The sequence below is a fragment of the Acanthopagrus latus genome, chromosome 4, assembly GCF_904848185.1.
Source record: "Acanthopagrus latus isolate v.2019 chromosome 4, fAcaLat1.1, whole genome shotgun sequence".
In the NCBI taxonomy this organism is placed as follows: Eukaryota; Metazoa; Chordata; class Actinopteri; order Spariformes; family Sparidae; genus Acanthopagrus; species Acanthopagrus latus.
Window position 1 is genome coordinate 7,675,200 of NC_051042.1, and position 16,790 is coordinate 7,691,989.

The 16,790-nt window shown below is 44.6% G+C and overlaps 1 protein-coding gene across 11 annotated transcripts in view; it reads right to left on the bottom strand.

The window, feature by feature from the left end:
- The window catches only part of LOC119018765 (two pore calcium channel protein 2-like), a 58,952-nt gene that overhangs the window by 22,659 nt on the left and 19,503 nt on the right, over positions 1–16,790 (bottom strand). For 2 of the 11 annotated variants that reach the window (XM_037096709.1, XM_037096711.1), the window contains one exon: positions 574–4,761. The exons of 6 other annotated variants lie outside the window; for them this stretch is intronic. In XM_037096709.1, coding sequence (XP_036952604.1) covers positions 4,051–4,761 — 711 coding nt within the window. In that variant the 3' untranslated portion in view covers positions 574–4,050. Of the gene's footprint in view, positions 1–573; positions 4,762–13,553; positions 13,584–16,790 lie in introns of those variants that run through there. 3 more of the 11 variants (XR_005074848.1, XM_037096718.1, XM_037096719.1) reach the window with 3 other exon arrangements.

Below are 16,790 nucleotides of genomic sequence, written 5' to 3' on the forward strand. Positions count from 1 at the left end.
TTGGCTTAACAATAACATGGAAATGTTATATGACCTTATTATGCTATTTGGGAATCTGCTAAAATTAGATTGTAGTTTATTAGTTATTCAGAACCTATTGGAATTTGGATGTGGATAGAGACTGCAGTGGGTTTGGAATATCAGACACAAATTCAACGGTCATAAATAACTCTGACACATGAGGTAGAAGAACACACAGATTAGGTTTCCCACCTAGCCTTCCCCCACTGGAGAATGTTTCAGAGGGAGAGAGATGTAGATCGGTAAGGCACTTAAATCACAACATCTGTTAGAAAACAGTTCTCATTTCTTCTAAGGTGGAGAGAGAAGACTATCCTGCTTGACCTCATTTGACCAGAGAAAAAGGAGTACATCTTCTTTTGAGGGGTGAAAAGACCAGATGTGGTTACTGGTAGTAAATTACTAAAAGAAGTCTTCAATGATGCGTTTATAGTAAGAAAAACATTGTCTTCTCTTACTTGGTAAAGAAGTTTTTGAGACAAACAGGCGACTTTAGAGAAAACAGTCAACTTGGTAATTAATGACAGAAACAGGGACTTTGTAAGATGCAGAGCCAGTTTCTCCTCTTCTGCAAGGACTTTTTTTTTATGATCCACAAGGACCTGTGTGAATGACAAGCGTACTACGTCACATCCGCGGCTGCACAGTATACAATTTAGACAAAGAAACAAAGAAAATGGAGGGAAGAGGCACAAAACAGAAATTGTCAAAAGTGTGGTTCAGTTATTCAAAGAAGACAGATGAATTGGCGACTTGCAACATCTGTGAGAGAGACATTTCTTGCAAGGGGGATGCACGTGTAATATGGTGAAGTATTTATTAACTCACGGAGTAAATGTGAGGGACTGGGGCGTCTTTGAACAATGGCTGAAAAAAGATCCGGCAGACAGCAACACCATGATGAGCTCGGAGTCCGACGCCGGCAAAGGTTAGTAACGTTATACAAAAACAGATAAGCAGACAAGTCACATGTATTTGAATGAATGACGTTAATGTTACATATCATACATTTTTGCAAGAAGTGAGAGAGTTGTCACTAATGTAAACTATAATAATAACAATAATAATCAACAAATCTCAAAGTGCTACAGGAAAAGCAACAATAAAAGAGAAAACATACAAAAAACACCTAAAAGTCAAACGCAACTTAGAGGTCATAGGATCTGCTAAAAAGGAAAGTTTTAAGTCTTTTTTAAAAACATTCAACAGTCTGTGGTGCCCTCAGGTAGTCCGGGAGGCTGTTCCATAGACAAGGGGCAGCAGAACAGAATGCCCGGTCCCCAAAGGTGCAAAACTCAGTCCTGGGGGGATGGAGACGGTGAGAGTTGGTCGAGCAGAGGGATTGAGATGAGGTTTGTGGGGTTAGCAGTTCTTTAAGATAGGAGGGGGCGTTGCCATGGACGCACTGGTAAGTGAGGAGGTAGACCTTGTAGTCAATCCTGGCAGAGATGGGAAGCCAATGAACTGAATGGAGGATGGGTGTGATGAGTTCATACTTTTGCACTCTCATCAGGATCCTAGCAGCACTGTTCTGCACATACTGGAGCCTTTGGATGCTTGTGCTAGGGGTTCCAATGAGTAGTGCATTGCAGTAATCTAGCTTGGAGGAGACAAATGCGTGGATGAGCTTCTCGGCATCAGGAAAGGAGAGTGAGGGTCGGAGTTTGGTAATATTTCTGAGGAGTTTTTGCAGAGGCATTTGACGTGAGCCTCAAAGGTGAGGTCAGGGTCAAATATGATGGATGTGGTGAGGGGAATGACCTGCCCGATATCGTGATGCTGGTTATGAAGGATGACTGGATCTGATTAGGGGTGCCAACAAGTATGACTTCTGTTTTGGAGCTGTTTAACTGCAGGAAGTTGTGCTTCCTCCACGCATTTATCACCCCCAGGTGGTGATGGTGGTATAGTTGGAGGCAAAGTTGCAGAGGGGCGTGTGTCCATTTTTATGTACAGTTGTGTGTCATCTGCATAACAGTGAAATGAGACTCCAAAGCCCATGATGGAGCATGTAGAGTGTGAAGGGGTGGGGCCAAGGACTGACCCTTGAGGGACCCCATAGGTCACTATGTGTGCCCCTGATCTTGCACCTCCAATGGAGACGTACTCTGTCCTGTCAGTAAGATATGAGTTGAACCAGTTGAGAGCGGTGTCGGTGAGTCAGATGGTATGATGTAGCTGGTTGAGAAGTTTATAGCGGTCAACAATGTCGGATGCTGCAGACAAGTCCAGGAGGAGGAGGAGAGAGGGTGAGCCAGCATCCGCAGTCATCAGAAGGCTGTTGTTGCTGTGTTCCTCTGTAGTTTCTATGTGCGGGGCTGTTAGTGGAGGAGATGGTTAATGGTAGAGAATAGCTGCTTAGAGTTTCCAGGATTCTCTTTCATGATGTTGGAGTAAAATTGTGATCGTGCCTCTGAGGGATTTTGAGTAGGCCCTTTGAATTCCTGAGTCCGCGATGACCAGATCAAGAGTGTGCCCCCTGGTGTGAGTGGGTAGATCAACATGTTGAGTGAGGTTAAAACAGTCCAAAAATGTAAGAAATTCAGCAGCAAGAAAGCAGGAGGGGGTTTGAGAGGAGAGGAGGTTGTACATCTCCGGAATTAAAGCTTGGTTTAGTTTGGGTGGACGGTAGCTGAGAAGTACAGTCATGAGGAACGGAAGCTTACATTTAAATGCAAGGCACTCAAAAGAGGACAGTTCAGGTAGAAGCAGGGGGACAGATCCAGCTCATCATGGTAGATGACAGACAGACCACCACCACGGTCTGTGCTGCGGGCTTTCTGGAGGTTGTGGTAGCCAGGAGGACAGGTCTCATTTAAAACAGAAAACACATCTAGTTTGTGCCAGGTTTCTGTGAGGCATATTAAATCCAGATGCTTGTCCAGAATGTGGTCGTGTATGAGACAAGATTTGTTTGTGAGAGACTGTGCAGTTCAATTTTGACATTAGGTCGATTAGTAAGTTTCTGGATGACCAGAGGGATGGGACTGAATGGCCGTACCGGGAGTCAAACTTTCAACAGGAGCTCCTGGGAACGTAACGGGGTCGGGGAAGTAGTCCAAGATGTTTGATGATTGAGACGCACGTTGGAGTGGTGCAATTGGTGAATTTCCTCAGTTGGGCGGCGGAGTAATTCAACATCATGTCAATTGATCTATGGCTAAGCCACGCGCCCAAATACGATAAGCCAATCACAGTGCGCATAGCTAACCCAATACACTCGGACATTCTCTGCTTCCACGTCCACTGAAATGCACTGCAGTTAGTTTTCACTCGTTTTTAAATGTTTTTTCTTGACATTTTAAGTTTAAAATGGTCAAACGGTGTGCATGGGGTACATGCAACTCCGACACTAGGTATCTGAGAGGCTGGGTGACGGGGTGTATTTCTTACCCTTTCCCAAACCACATCTCAACCGAGACAAGTGTCTACTCTAGATAAAGTTATGCAGAAGACCACAACACCAACTAAATGTGGATAAAATTAACATGGCTGTTCTAAGGTCAGTAAACAACGTGTTTGAAGCAACATATTGTCACTCTGCTAGAGATGTTGAGATGTTCAAGTTGTCGTAACATCTCTAACTTTAGCCTAACGTTAGCTTGCAACTGCGTTGTACATCATGTCAGTTTGTTTGCCGGGAGTTCATTGGCCTGTTATGTGCTAGTTTTTGTACTTTGGCAATCATACATCATTGTTAGCTGTTGTCCAAAGGGCTCTAGTTGTACTAACGTTAACTTTTGGAGCTCAGCTTCATCTATGTATCTGTAAATACGTGAGATAACAAATGTTAGCAATGTTGTGCTGAATGATTTATGTAAATACTGTAGCACCAAAGTAACGGAGAGGTACTCTTGGTAAAGATGGTAAAAAGGCTTGTCCTGGAAACATATGCAACTTAGACCTGTACGTATTTAATCTGATCATGAACAATTAATTGCATACTGAAGCACAACAATTTAGACAACTTTCTACCAAAACAACTGGGGAACTTTGTGATATTTTCTTTTAGCAAAACATGTAACCTTTTCACTCCTCTTCAACATCTTTGTGAACTCTCTCAATGTACAGATCTGCTCTTGTGTAAAGGACAAAATTACAGAAATCAAGTCCACTTAAAAGCAGCTGCCCTTGGATTTGATAGTAGCAGTTGTGGCTTTTTGATAATTTGATGTCTTGTCCATTGTTGATGACACAGAAGTCTTTAATAGTTGAGGCAGCTTCTTCTATGGTGATGTCTCTTGATCCAAAGGGGCACTTAATTTCGAGCAGTCCAGTTTTCCCATCATCACATATAATAGCATCTGGGGTTGCACCAAGAAATGGCAGCTCTGGCTCTAGCATTAGGCCAGCATTGTGTACATGTCTAGATGGATATTTCCCTCGGTAGAGCTCCTTTGCCTTCGGCTCACTGGCAATGCCATAGCTCGTTGCCTTTAAGGTGAAGGGTTTGGGGTAGTACATCGACTGGATGAATTCCTCTTTAACTTTTTTTCTTTTCAATATTTTTCCAAAGTTAGAGGCTGTCAGCCCTCCCTCACGATCTTTGTGCCATTTCTCACAGAGAGCCTGAGCCTTTGTCGCCACTTGAATTTTCCTTGCTTCTTCAAGATTGAAACTCTGATTGACTCGATCAGTAGGTGTTGGTGGAGAGATGTCTGGGGTGAGGGGCCTGAGGATGTTGTTGGCACAGGCACAGGATAGGGCCAGGGATGATGCTAGCTTGTTTAACACTGGAAGCTACAGGAAAACGAAATTGAAGTTGTGACATATACAGAAACAGCAGAAATTACAACATAACTAAATAACTAATAATAACTTATGAGAGGGAGTGCTCTGCTGTGATTATTGGTACTGGTGTGATGCGATCTTAAAGGAATGCCATTTAGTCAATTCATAGTAAATCATTAATTTCCATCCAGCCATCCATTTTCTTCCGCTTATCTGGGGCCGGGTCACGGGGGCAGCTGCCTAAGCAGGGACACCCAGACTTTTCCCCTAGCTCCTCCGGGAGGATCCCAAGGCGTTCCCAGGCCAGCCAAGTGACATAATCACTCAAGCGTGTCCTGGGTCTTCCTCGGGGCCTCCTCACTGTGGGGCATGCCAGGAACACCTCCCGAGGAAAGCGTCCAGAGGGCATCCGATATAGATACCTGAGCCACCTCAACTGGCTCCTCTCGATGTGGAGGAGCAGCGGCTCTACTCCTAGCTCCTCACCCTATCTCTAAGGGAGCGCCCTGCCACCCTGCAGAAGAAACAAATTTCGGGTGCTTGTATCCGGGATCTTATTCTTTCGGTTATGACCCAAAGTTCATGACCATAGGTCTTTCGGCTCAGCTCTCTCTTCACCATGACAGTCCTATACAACGACTGTATTACTGTGGCTGCTGCACCAATCCGCCTGTAAATCTCGCGCTCCATCCTTCCCTCACTTGTGAACAAGACCCCACGATACTTGAACTCCTCCACTTGAGGCAAGAACTCTTCCCCAACCTGGAGGGAGCAAGCCAGGTCGAGAACCATGGCCTCAGACTTGGAGGTGCTGATCTTCATCCCAGCTGCTTTGCACTTGGCTGCAAACCACCCCAGAACATGCTGGAGGTCCTGGCTCGATGGAGCCAACAAGACAACATCATCCGCAAAAAGCAGAGATGAAATCCAGTGACTCCCGAACCAGACCCCCTCCGGCCCCTGACTGTGCCTAGAAATTCTGTCCATAAAAATGATGAACAGAACTGGTGACAAAGGGCAGCCCTGCCGGAGTCCAATATGCACCAGGAACAGGTCTGACTTACCACCGGCAATGCGAACCAGACTCCTGCTCCGGTTGTACAGGGACTGTACAGCCCTTAGCAGAGGGCCTCCGAACCCGTACTCCCGGAGAATGCCGCGAGGGACACGGTCGAATGCCTTCTCCAAGTCCACAAAACACATGTGGACTGGTTGGGCAAACTCCCATGAACCCTCGAGCACCCTGCGGAGGGTATAGAGCACGGCCAGGATGAAAACAGCATTGTTCCTCCTGAATTTGAGGTTCGACTATCGGCCAAATTCTCCTCTCCAGTACCCTGGAGTAGACTTTCCCAGCTAGGCTGAGGAGTGTGATCCCCCCATAGTTGGAACACACCCTCCGGTCCCCCTTTTTCAACAGAGGGACCACCACCCCGGTCTGCCAGTCCAGAGGCACTGTCCCCGACTGCCATGCGATGCTGCAGAGACGTGTCAGCCAAGATAGCCCCACAACATCCAGAGACTTGAGATACTCAGGGCGGATCTCATCCACCCCTGGTGCTTTGCCACTGAGGAGCTTCCAAACTACCTCAGTGACTTCGGCTTGGGTGATGAATGAATCCACCTCTGAGTCCCCAGCCCCTGCTTCCTCTATGGAAGGCGTGTCGGTGGGATTGAGGAGATCCTCGAAGTATTCCTTCCACCGCCCGACGACATCCCTAGTCAAGGTCAACAGCTCCCCACCTCCACCATAAACAGTGTTGGTGGGGGGCTGCTTCCCCCTCCTGAGGCGCCGGATGGTTTGCCAGAATTTCCTCGAGGCTGACCGGTAGTCCTCCTCCATGGCCTCCCCGAACTTCTCCCAGACCCGAGTTTTTGCTTCCGTGAACGCCGTGCCGCAGCACGCTTGGCCTGCCGGTACCTGTCAGCTGCCTCAGGAGTCCCCCGAGGCAGCCATGCTAGATAGGACTCAGGACTAAGCATCCCTTACTTCCAGTGTCCACCACCGGGTTCGGGGATTGCCACCACAACAGGCACCGGAGACCTTACGGCCACAGCTCCGAACAGCCGCGTCAACAATGGAAGTGGAGAACATGGTCCATTCGGACTCAATGTCCCCAGCCTCCTTCGGGATCCCAGAGGTGGGAGTTGAAAACCTCCCTGACAGAGGGTTCCGCCAGACGTTCCCAGCAGACCCTCACAACACGTTTGGGTCTGCCGAGTCTGTCCAGTTTCCTCCCCTGCCAGCGGATCCAATCCACCACCAGGTGGTGATCAATTGACAGCTCAGCCCATGTCTTCACCCGAGTGTCCAAGACATACGGCCGGAGGTTAGATGACACGACCTCATTGACCTTCGGCCTAGGGTGTCCTGGTGCCACGTGCACTGATGGACACCCTTATGCTTGAACATGGTGTTGATTATGGACAAACTGTGACTAGCACAAAAGTCCAGTAACAAAACACCACTTGGGTTAGGATCGGGGAGGCTGTTCCTCCCAATCACACCCCTCCAGATAACACTGTCACTGCCTACGTGAGCGTTGAAGTCCCCCAGTAGAACGACGGAGTCCCCGGTTGGAGCACTCTCCAGTACCCCTCCCAGGGCCTTCAAGAAGGCCAGGTACTCTGCACTGCTGTTCGGCCCGTAAGCTGATACAACAGTGAGAGACCTATCCCCGATCCGAAGGCGCAGGGAAATGACCATCTCGTTCACCGGGGAAAACTCCAACACATGGCGGCTGAGCTGGGGAGCTATAAGCAAGCCCACACCAGCTCGCCACCTCTCACCGCGGGCAACTCCAGAGTGGAAGAGAGTTCAGCCTCTCTCAAGGAGTTGGGTTCCAGAGCCCAGGCTGTGCGTGAAGGTGAGCCTGACTATCTCTAGGCGGTACCGCTCAACCTCCCGCACTAGCTCAGGCTCTGTCCCCCCCAGCGAGGTGACATTCCATGTCCCCATGGCCAGAGTCACTGTCCAGGGATTGGGTCACCGGGGCCCATGACCGCCACCCAAATCACATGGCACCGGCCCCTTCTGAACCCTCCTGCGGGTGGTGAACATACTGGAGGGTGGGCCCACGTCGCTCTTTCGGGCCGAGCCCGGCCGGGTCCCGCGGGCTAAGACCCGGCCACCAGGCGCTTGCCTGGGAGCCCCAACCACAGGCCTGGCTCCAGGGTGGGGCCCCTGTAACGCCATTCCGGGCGATGTGAATGGCCTTCTTTTCATACTCATCAGGGGCATTAGAACCGCTCTTGGTCTGACCCGTCACCTATGACCTTTTCCCCTTTGGGAGACCCTACCAGGGGCATTAAGCCCCAGACAACATAGCTCCTAGGATCATTCGGGTACTCAAACCCCTCCACCATGATAAGGCGGCAGTTCAGTGGAGGAGAAATCATTAATTTTTCCTTTTTTTTTTCTAACACTATTTCCTCTTCCAAATTTTAAAAGCATTTACGTTTTCATTGTTTTACTTTTTTCAAATAATGTGTGCTCTGTCAAGCGTGCACTTTAGTTTGAATAATTTTACTGATATACCAACAGCAGCCAGATGAAGTGCCAGATCATCTGGACCAGCATCCGCCACTGGAGCTGCCCTCAGTGGAAGTGGAGCAAGAGCTGCTGACATTAAGGACTATGCTGGCTCAGAAGGATGTTGAAATTGAAGATTTAAAAAAAACCCCAAAAAATCAGACTCTAACTGACACCAGAACCCCTGCACCGCAGCAATATTTAAAACTATTTCTGGTACTACACTGGCTTCAGTTATGATCAGTTCAACTACTTGTGCTCTGTGTTGTGCCAAATACTTATACAGCTCCACAAACCTTTGTCCCATTAACATATAAGTGGATTGATCTAGTGAAGTTGCGCCAAAATTTAGATTTAAAGGATCTGGCTTACAGATTTCAGATACCATAACAAAGCGCAGCCACTCTTTTTAACTCATGGGTCGAATACATGTTTGATGTACTTGGTGACTTACCTGTATGGCCACATAGAGACACCATCATCTCCCAAATTTCAGATAAATATAAGATCAACTTTGGAACAACTCCAGCAATACTTCACTACACAGAAGTAAAGTTTGGGAGGCCAAGTTCATTACTACTGCAAAGTCAAAGTTTCTCGAACTACAAATCAACCAACACTTTGAAATCACTGACAGCATGTGATCCACATGGCACAATCATGCTTACATTGACTCTTTTTACTGGAACATTGTCTGACAAAGAAATTGTTAAGAAAATCAAATTGATAGAGTTGCTGAAAACACTCATGTCTCATAGCTACCTCAACAAAGGTGATGGTTAACAAAGGATTTTTTCACTGAGAAAGACTGGGAAGAAACTGGACAGAGTAAATATCCCCCTTTTGCTCAGTCAAACAAACAGATGTCTGCCGCTGAAAAAAGATAGCTGCTCAGAGTTCATGTGGAGATAACTATTGCCTAAATAAAGAAATTCAAAATTGTATGGGGGAAAATATCCAACATCAGGTTGGGCAACATAAATCAAATTTGTTATGTTGTAAGCATGATCTCAAATTTTCAGTCTCATTATAGGCTAGTTATCCTGTATTTCTCTGTGTTGAGCAAGGTATTCAATGTCAAAAAGATGGCTCATCTGAAATAATTTTATTGTATGTGTGTATATATGTGTAAAGATTTTTTTGTGACTGGAATAGTTGTATTTGTAGATAATCTACTGTGATTAGCTGTAAGTGTTGCACATTTTGACCTCTGAGGGTCCCCCATACATTGAGAATTGATGTAGGAATGCACATTGCTTGAATGTTTTCAAATGGAAATAAAAATACATTTCTCAACTGTTAGCTGTCATAGTCTACTTATGTTGATATGAATATGAATATTTTAACCATCTTTCCTCCAGATACTGTGCAGTGTGCAGATTGTTAGTATATTATTTACCTGGTAACTCAACCCACATCCGATTGGAAGTCCTTGGAAGTCCCTAGCAGGTGTCTGACTGACCAGGTAACTTATTGGGGCCCCGGTCAAGTAGTATATACTATGTCCCTTTGCGCATGTGTGTGTAAAAAGGTGTGAAAATATGTGTATGCATGCGCGTGCAGGATTTATGACATGATTTATGACCTGATTTATGACCCTCTGATATATTTTATGGCCCTTTGTTTGTGTGTGTTCCGGGGCTCCTCTCACCACCCCCTCTCATGTGAACTGTATGTCGTGTGGGTGTGGTTGGGGGTATTGTGGCTAATTAGTGTTTCTGAGGTGTTTGACACCTTGATGTCAGACAGGAAAACCTTTCAAGTTTGATTGTGTGTGTGTTCCGGGGGCTCCTCTCAAGCCCCATCTATTGTGAGTCGCTTATCTTGCGTGTGTGATGTGTAGTATGTGATGTGGCTAATCTGTGTTTCTGAGGTGATTGTCACCTTCATTTCAGAAAGGGGGAAAAACTTCAGACAATGTTTGTGGGGGTTGATGACAGTCAAGTGGTGAATAAGGCCAAATGGCTGATCGCTCATACGCATCAGACTGTTCTGTGATCACGCATTGTTATGTGGCGGGTGTCGGTGAGTCTCAGTGTATTTTAAACATATACATCAGACCCGGCTCAAAACGATCCCATTTACATGATGGTGAAAAAAAGAAACTTTCCTGAGCTACATGACCCCTAAGTATGCTTGATTACATTTGCTTCTGTAGACACTCTGTCTGTGATATGTGTGTGTGTGCGTGTGTGTGTGAGGTGATTGTTGCCCTTGTGTCAGGCAGGAAAACAGACAATGTCTGTGAGGTTCAAAGACAACCAACTACTGGATAAGACCAAATAAATGATAGTGTTGATAGTGAAAACAATCCCTGCTGATTTAAGTTAAAGTAAGGTATGTAGAATCATCATTCCCATTTTCAGTCTTGTCTCGATTCCTTAACCGTGTGGATGTCTATCATTAAAGACCTTCATTAGATTAACCAGCCATAGATGAATCAGGGGGCGGATTTATTTGGACATGTAGCCACGTAGTCCAACCTTTGGGCTAATTCAAGAGTTCTGTGTTTGTATGTATGATAAGTGGTTTTAATAATTGTTTTTAAAAAGTAAATGATATATTTACAAGGTAGTTAACAAATGATTGTGTCATGATGTTTTTACCCAGTGTTTCACAGGCTTAATATGGTCACCATTTCTGCCATGCTAGATGCAGCCCTACGTGAGCATTTAAGGCTTATTAAACGTGTATTAATAGATCCTAGCAGTGTTTGGTATCTATGTAAAGCCCTTTTTACATATATACAGTTGTTTTAATTGATTAATTCTGTTTTCATACGTATCACCAGGGCAGAATTGTTAAGTTAAAGAATGTAGTTTAAGTTTTATATAAAATTAACTTGTCTGATGACCCAACCCTTTTGTTAACACCTGGGAGGGGGGTCCTGCTTTAGGAGGGGGGTGGTTATTCGAGTCTGTATATAAGTCTTGGTCACTCGTGGTCATTTCACCCCGGATTTCCTCAGAGCAACAAGGGACCCACTCTGCAGTCATGCCAAACAGCGGACATATCGATCTGGAGGAGGTCAGCAGTGTTGATGGTATGTCGCGCTGTCAAAACCCTAGCGCCGCCGTTGCGGGTGCCCTGCGTAACAAAAGGATGCGTAAAGTGACCGGTTTGACTACCAATGCTACAGCTATCCCAGGGACGGTGTTGGATCTAGAGTATGCAGGTCTAAATGGGTACGTCTACAACGTGAAATATCACGAGGGAATAGTCAAGATGAGTGTTGACTGTCTCTCGGACTCTGGTTCTGGAGTTGATGTAGCGCAGGGATGGAGTATGTCTGTGAAAGACTGGAAACTATTTCGCTCTGTCGTCTGTTCAGACCTTGACCAGCCCGGGTATCCGGAGACGGTTTATGTATCGCAGTTGGTCAGTGCTACAGGTCCAGAGCTTTACCGGTTTGTGGGAGATCGTTTTTTTCATCAGTCAGACGATTTTGTTTTTATCAGTGTTTGTGAAGATAGGGAGAGGTTGATTGCAGCCAGAGGCCGCGAAGAGTGGAAAAATCAGCCTTACCCACTAAATCTGGAGGAACACGATTTGTGGTTCAAAAACATTTTCTTTATCCAGTGGTGTGACTGGCGGGCTCTGCAAAGGATGTTTAGAGAAGTTGATGAGGCGATCAAACGAGACAGAATCATCAATGGCTATGACAGTATTAGAAAACGCCTTGTTTTTGACAATATATTGCCTGGTATCCAAAGTGGTCTCCTGCCTGCCTTGTGTAGACCAAAAATCATCAGACACATCGACTGCTAATAACTAATGGTAGGCATATTATGAATGACTTATTCTTGTCGCACTATTCGCTGCTACATTTGGTTGTTAATTTCTGATCTATACCTAAACGTGATGTTATTTATTTATTCATGTAATTATTTTATTTTTCAGAGTACATCAGAGTATCTCCATCCCTTTTACCACTACTCACGCCACCTCCTTACAATCCGACACTGGTTTGGCCGTCTTCTTGCTCACCACCATCACCCCCTCAACAAACGCCTCCTGAGCCAACAACTCCTACAGCTGATACTTATACGATGTGTCCCTGGACGGTTTCACCATCTCCACAGCCTCTGGAGCAACCACCTTCTTCTCCTGATGCCCCTACGCTGATGGATCGGACTCCACCATCATCTCCGGGTCTCTACGGCTCACAAGATTTGACAGACAGCCAGAGGGGCAAAACGATGTCTTTTGCCTTCATAGACGGCGTGAAAACCATCATCCTCCACCTCCTAAACGACGTTGTCTACAAGTATTGGGAGGAGATCTGTTACGGATGCCAGATCAATCACCCAAGTCAGAAGCAACACGACTGTGTGTGGGGTATCCCGGACTATTTCTACGAGACCAAGTTTGACCAACTTACAGAGAGACTGTGGACTAATCGATTTATTCCTGCCATTCAAAAATTCTTAACAATTAAGAGAATCTATGTCGACGAGGCAAGAATCCATGGAGCTGCTGAGGCCATACTATATGAACTGAAATCCGTAGTGGATATGAGTGAATATTCTGCTGAAAACGACGGCGTAAAATTTCTGCTAATGTGTATTGATGTGTTCTCTAAATACGCATGGGTCAGATGCCTTAAGAACAAATCAGGTGTTTGTGTTACAAAAGCTTTTAATGACATTCTGAGTGAAGGACGTATACCTGCAAAACTGAGTTTTATAATAAACACTTCACACAGCTATTGGCTCAGTACGAAATACAACATTTTTCAACATCAAACGAGACAAAGGCTAGCGTGGTGGAGCGTTTTAACAGAACCTTCAAGACATGAATGTGGAGGTATCTATCGTCTGTTAATTCACGTCGATATGTGGACGTGATTCAGGACCTGACTGCTGCCTACAACAAATCTCACCACAGATCGATAAAGATGGCCCCGATGCTGTTAACAAACACAATGAGAAGACAGTCTTTTACAATTTATATAAGTTAAAACCACAGAGATCGGTGACCTTTAAATACAGTTTGGGAGATAAAGTGAGAATTTCAAAACTTCGCGGACTGTTCAGAAAAGGTTACGAACAAACATTTACAGATGAATATTTCACAAAAGCCGAATGTCTAGCAAGAGATCCGCCTGTGTACAGACTATTAGACTGCAGGGGTGAGACCGTGAAAGGTACATTCTATGAGCCAGAGCTACAGCTAGTAATTATCGATAAACACAAGACTTTCAAAATAGAAAAAACGTTGTTGAGAAAAAAATTTGGCCGAAAAAACATGGTGCTTGTGAAATGGCTGGGATGGCCTGAGAAATTTAACTCCTGGATTCCTGAAAAAGACATAGTTAATGTGTGATAAAAAGCATGTTCAAACTGTGACAACCACACATTTGAACGGGTGACCGGGTGTATCAGAGCTATGGAGAAGAATGGCTTTTACATTACCCTCCCCAGTAATGCTTCATCACATATATATCCAAATAATAAGATATGGCATTACCGGACTAAATTAGCTAGACCAATAGTTTTAAACGAGCCGTATGAAGTTGGAGTCATAGAAGTCCAATACCCCTGTGTATGGAAGAGTTTCCCGGAAGAGGATGCCGATGTGGACATCTATGATTATAAAACAAAGAAAACTTATACCATATCTCTGGCAATTGGTTTTTATGATACTATACCTAGAATACTTAAGGAGTTTAACGCAAAATGTATAGTGTCCTCGGCAATCTCACGCATGAGTCTGGTGTACAACAACATCACAAATAGAGTTATTTTTTCAGGCGCTGAAGGCATGAGTTTGACATTTAAAGGTCGTCTAGCAGTGATGCTGGGTTTCAATCCTGGGGAGGTGGTTGAAATACCTGTTACCTTAAATCTCAAGAAACATTACACTGCCCCCCACCCTGCTGATATACATGCAGGAATGTATAACATATTTATAGCGATATTGTGAATTATCAACTAGTGGGGGATAGTTATGTGCCACTTCTCCGATGTATAAATGTGTCGGACGAGCCTAGGCGAATGCCCACTCTGACTTATGACAAGCCACACTACACATCGCTCTCCAAATCGGTGGTGGATGATATAGAAATTTCATTAAAAAAACAACCAAAACCAGTATATTCCCTTTGCGTTTGGTAAAGTAATCATCAAATTACACTTCAGGCTGGTGAAGCAGTTATTCTGACCACTATCTGGAAAAATGACACACACTCCATACACTCGTGATGATGCAAGATATATGTCCTATTATATGAAACAGGCAGGAGGAGAGTTACCAGGCTTTATAGGGGCTAGTACTCAATACGGCAATGGATTAGGAGGGATATTTCGTAGTCTATTTAGGATGGCTTTGCCTTTGCTAAAAAGTGGATTCAGTCTTGCTAAACCCCATTTAAAGACTGCTGCTACAAACATCGCAGTAGACGTATCAAATATCACCAGAAATACACTTTTAAAACACCAGGATGGGAGCGGGCTGATGGTGTACAGCGCGAGACCTTTGAAAAGACCTCCTTCCAGACATGGGCGTAGCCGTAGTGTGGTTAAAAAACGTAAAACACCTGTTAAAAAACGCAAAGCAGTTAAAAAGAAGTCAGTCACCACAAGTTATAGAGTACCGAACAGACGTTCCAGGACAACGGCGAGAGACATATTCTAGGCTAGAATTCTAAGAAGAATACCATGGTGCTCATTCATAATCAATCTGAAGAATGTGTGAAGAGCGAGCTGGATCTATTCACTGTTCCCTTTACCCAGACATCTATAGAAAAATCGACTTATGTTGAAATCCCTCCTGTTTCGGCAATAACGGACACTGGTCCTCTGGAGTTTTACATATCGGCCAGTGGGGAGGATTATCTAGACCTGAATGAATCATATCTTTATACACGTGTGAGGATTACAAATGCCGACGGGACAAATCTAGCAAATGCAGCAGATGTTGGATTTATAAACTATCCAGGATGTACCTTATTCTCCCAGGTTGATATAATGTTGGGAGACAGGCTTATAACACAGTCTTCCAACACATATCCCTACAGAGGTATAATCGAATGTTTAATTAACTATGGGAAGGACACTCTGGACACACAGTTTAGTGCAGGTTTGTTTTGTAAAGACACCAGCGGCCATATGAATGATGCATCTATAGTAGGAGACAATGCAGGTTTGGTGGCTAGAGGCGCATATACAGGAGACAGCCGAATTGTAGAGTTAATAGCACCGATACATGCTGATTTGTTTTTTCAAGAAAAACTAATGCTAAATGGTGTTGATATTTCTCTTAAATTTATGCAGTCAAAAGATGAATTCTCCCTTATGACTGCTGCAAATACACAATTTCATGTTAAGATTATGTCTGCCAGCGTATTTGTAAAAAAGGTGTCTGTTGCCCCCACTGTACGATTGGCTCATAGCAGAGCACTACTGCATACTAATGCTAAATACGCTATAGACAGAGTTGCATTAAAAACGTTCTCCATACCTGCTGGAACTAGAGTGTGCAACCAGGAAAATCTGTATATAGGCCAGATCCCTAAATTCGTCATTATTGCATTTGTCGACAATGAAGGATATACAGGAAGTTACACTCGTAACCCCTTTAATTTTGAGAACTATGATACAGAGTTTATAAGTCTGTACGCCGATGGACAGTCTTTTCCAGCAAAACCCTTTCAGCCGCTTTTTCAAAGAGGACAGTACACAAGAGAGTATTATCAGCTGATACAAGCCACAGGTCGACATCTAAAAGACAGATCAGTGGCCAGATCGCGTCGAGATTTCGGTGCCGGTTATACATTATTTTGTTTCAACCTGGAGCCTGATGAGGGGAGTGCTGGGAATGTATCACTAATTAAAACAGGCAATGTGAGACTGGACGCCCAATTCAGAGTTCCGTTGCCTCGTACAGTTAATTTGATTTGTTATTCGGTCTTCGATTCAGTTATCGAGATATCAAACAGGAGACAAGTACTGATGGATTACTATTAAGATTATGATGAATACGATTGAATTAACTAGTCTTGTTAGGAAAAGAATTATTAACGGCACAGATTTCTTGGGGGTTTTAGCCTGTGATCAACTTCCTAAGCATGGTGTTTATAAATACCCTGCTATGTTGATTGTAAACACCCATCCCTCTAACATGCCTGGTGAACACTGGCTGGCAATTTATATCACAAAACATAGACAGGGGTATTTCTTTGACAGTTTTGGTAATCCACCTGACAAATTTCCCAAGGAGATAAACAGCTTTCTGCTGAAAAATTGTGCAATTGTGTCTTATTCTAGAAAACAGGTTCAGAATAACCTGGCTGTAACATGTGGTCCACATTGTGTCTTTTTTCTGTGTCATGTGCAAAAAGGGATGCCGTATTCACAATTGTTAAACATGTATGGAGCCAATCTTGTATGTAACGATGCAATGGTGTGTCGATTTGTCAACAAGATACGTCCCGACACGTGTCATGGTTATACTTTTACATGTGTGCAGTATGGAAAACAAATGTGTATTTCAATGATAAATGGTG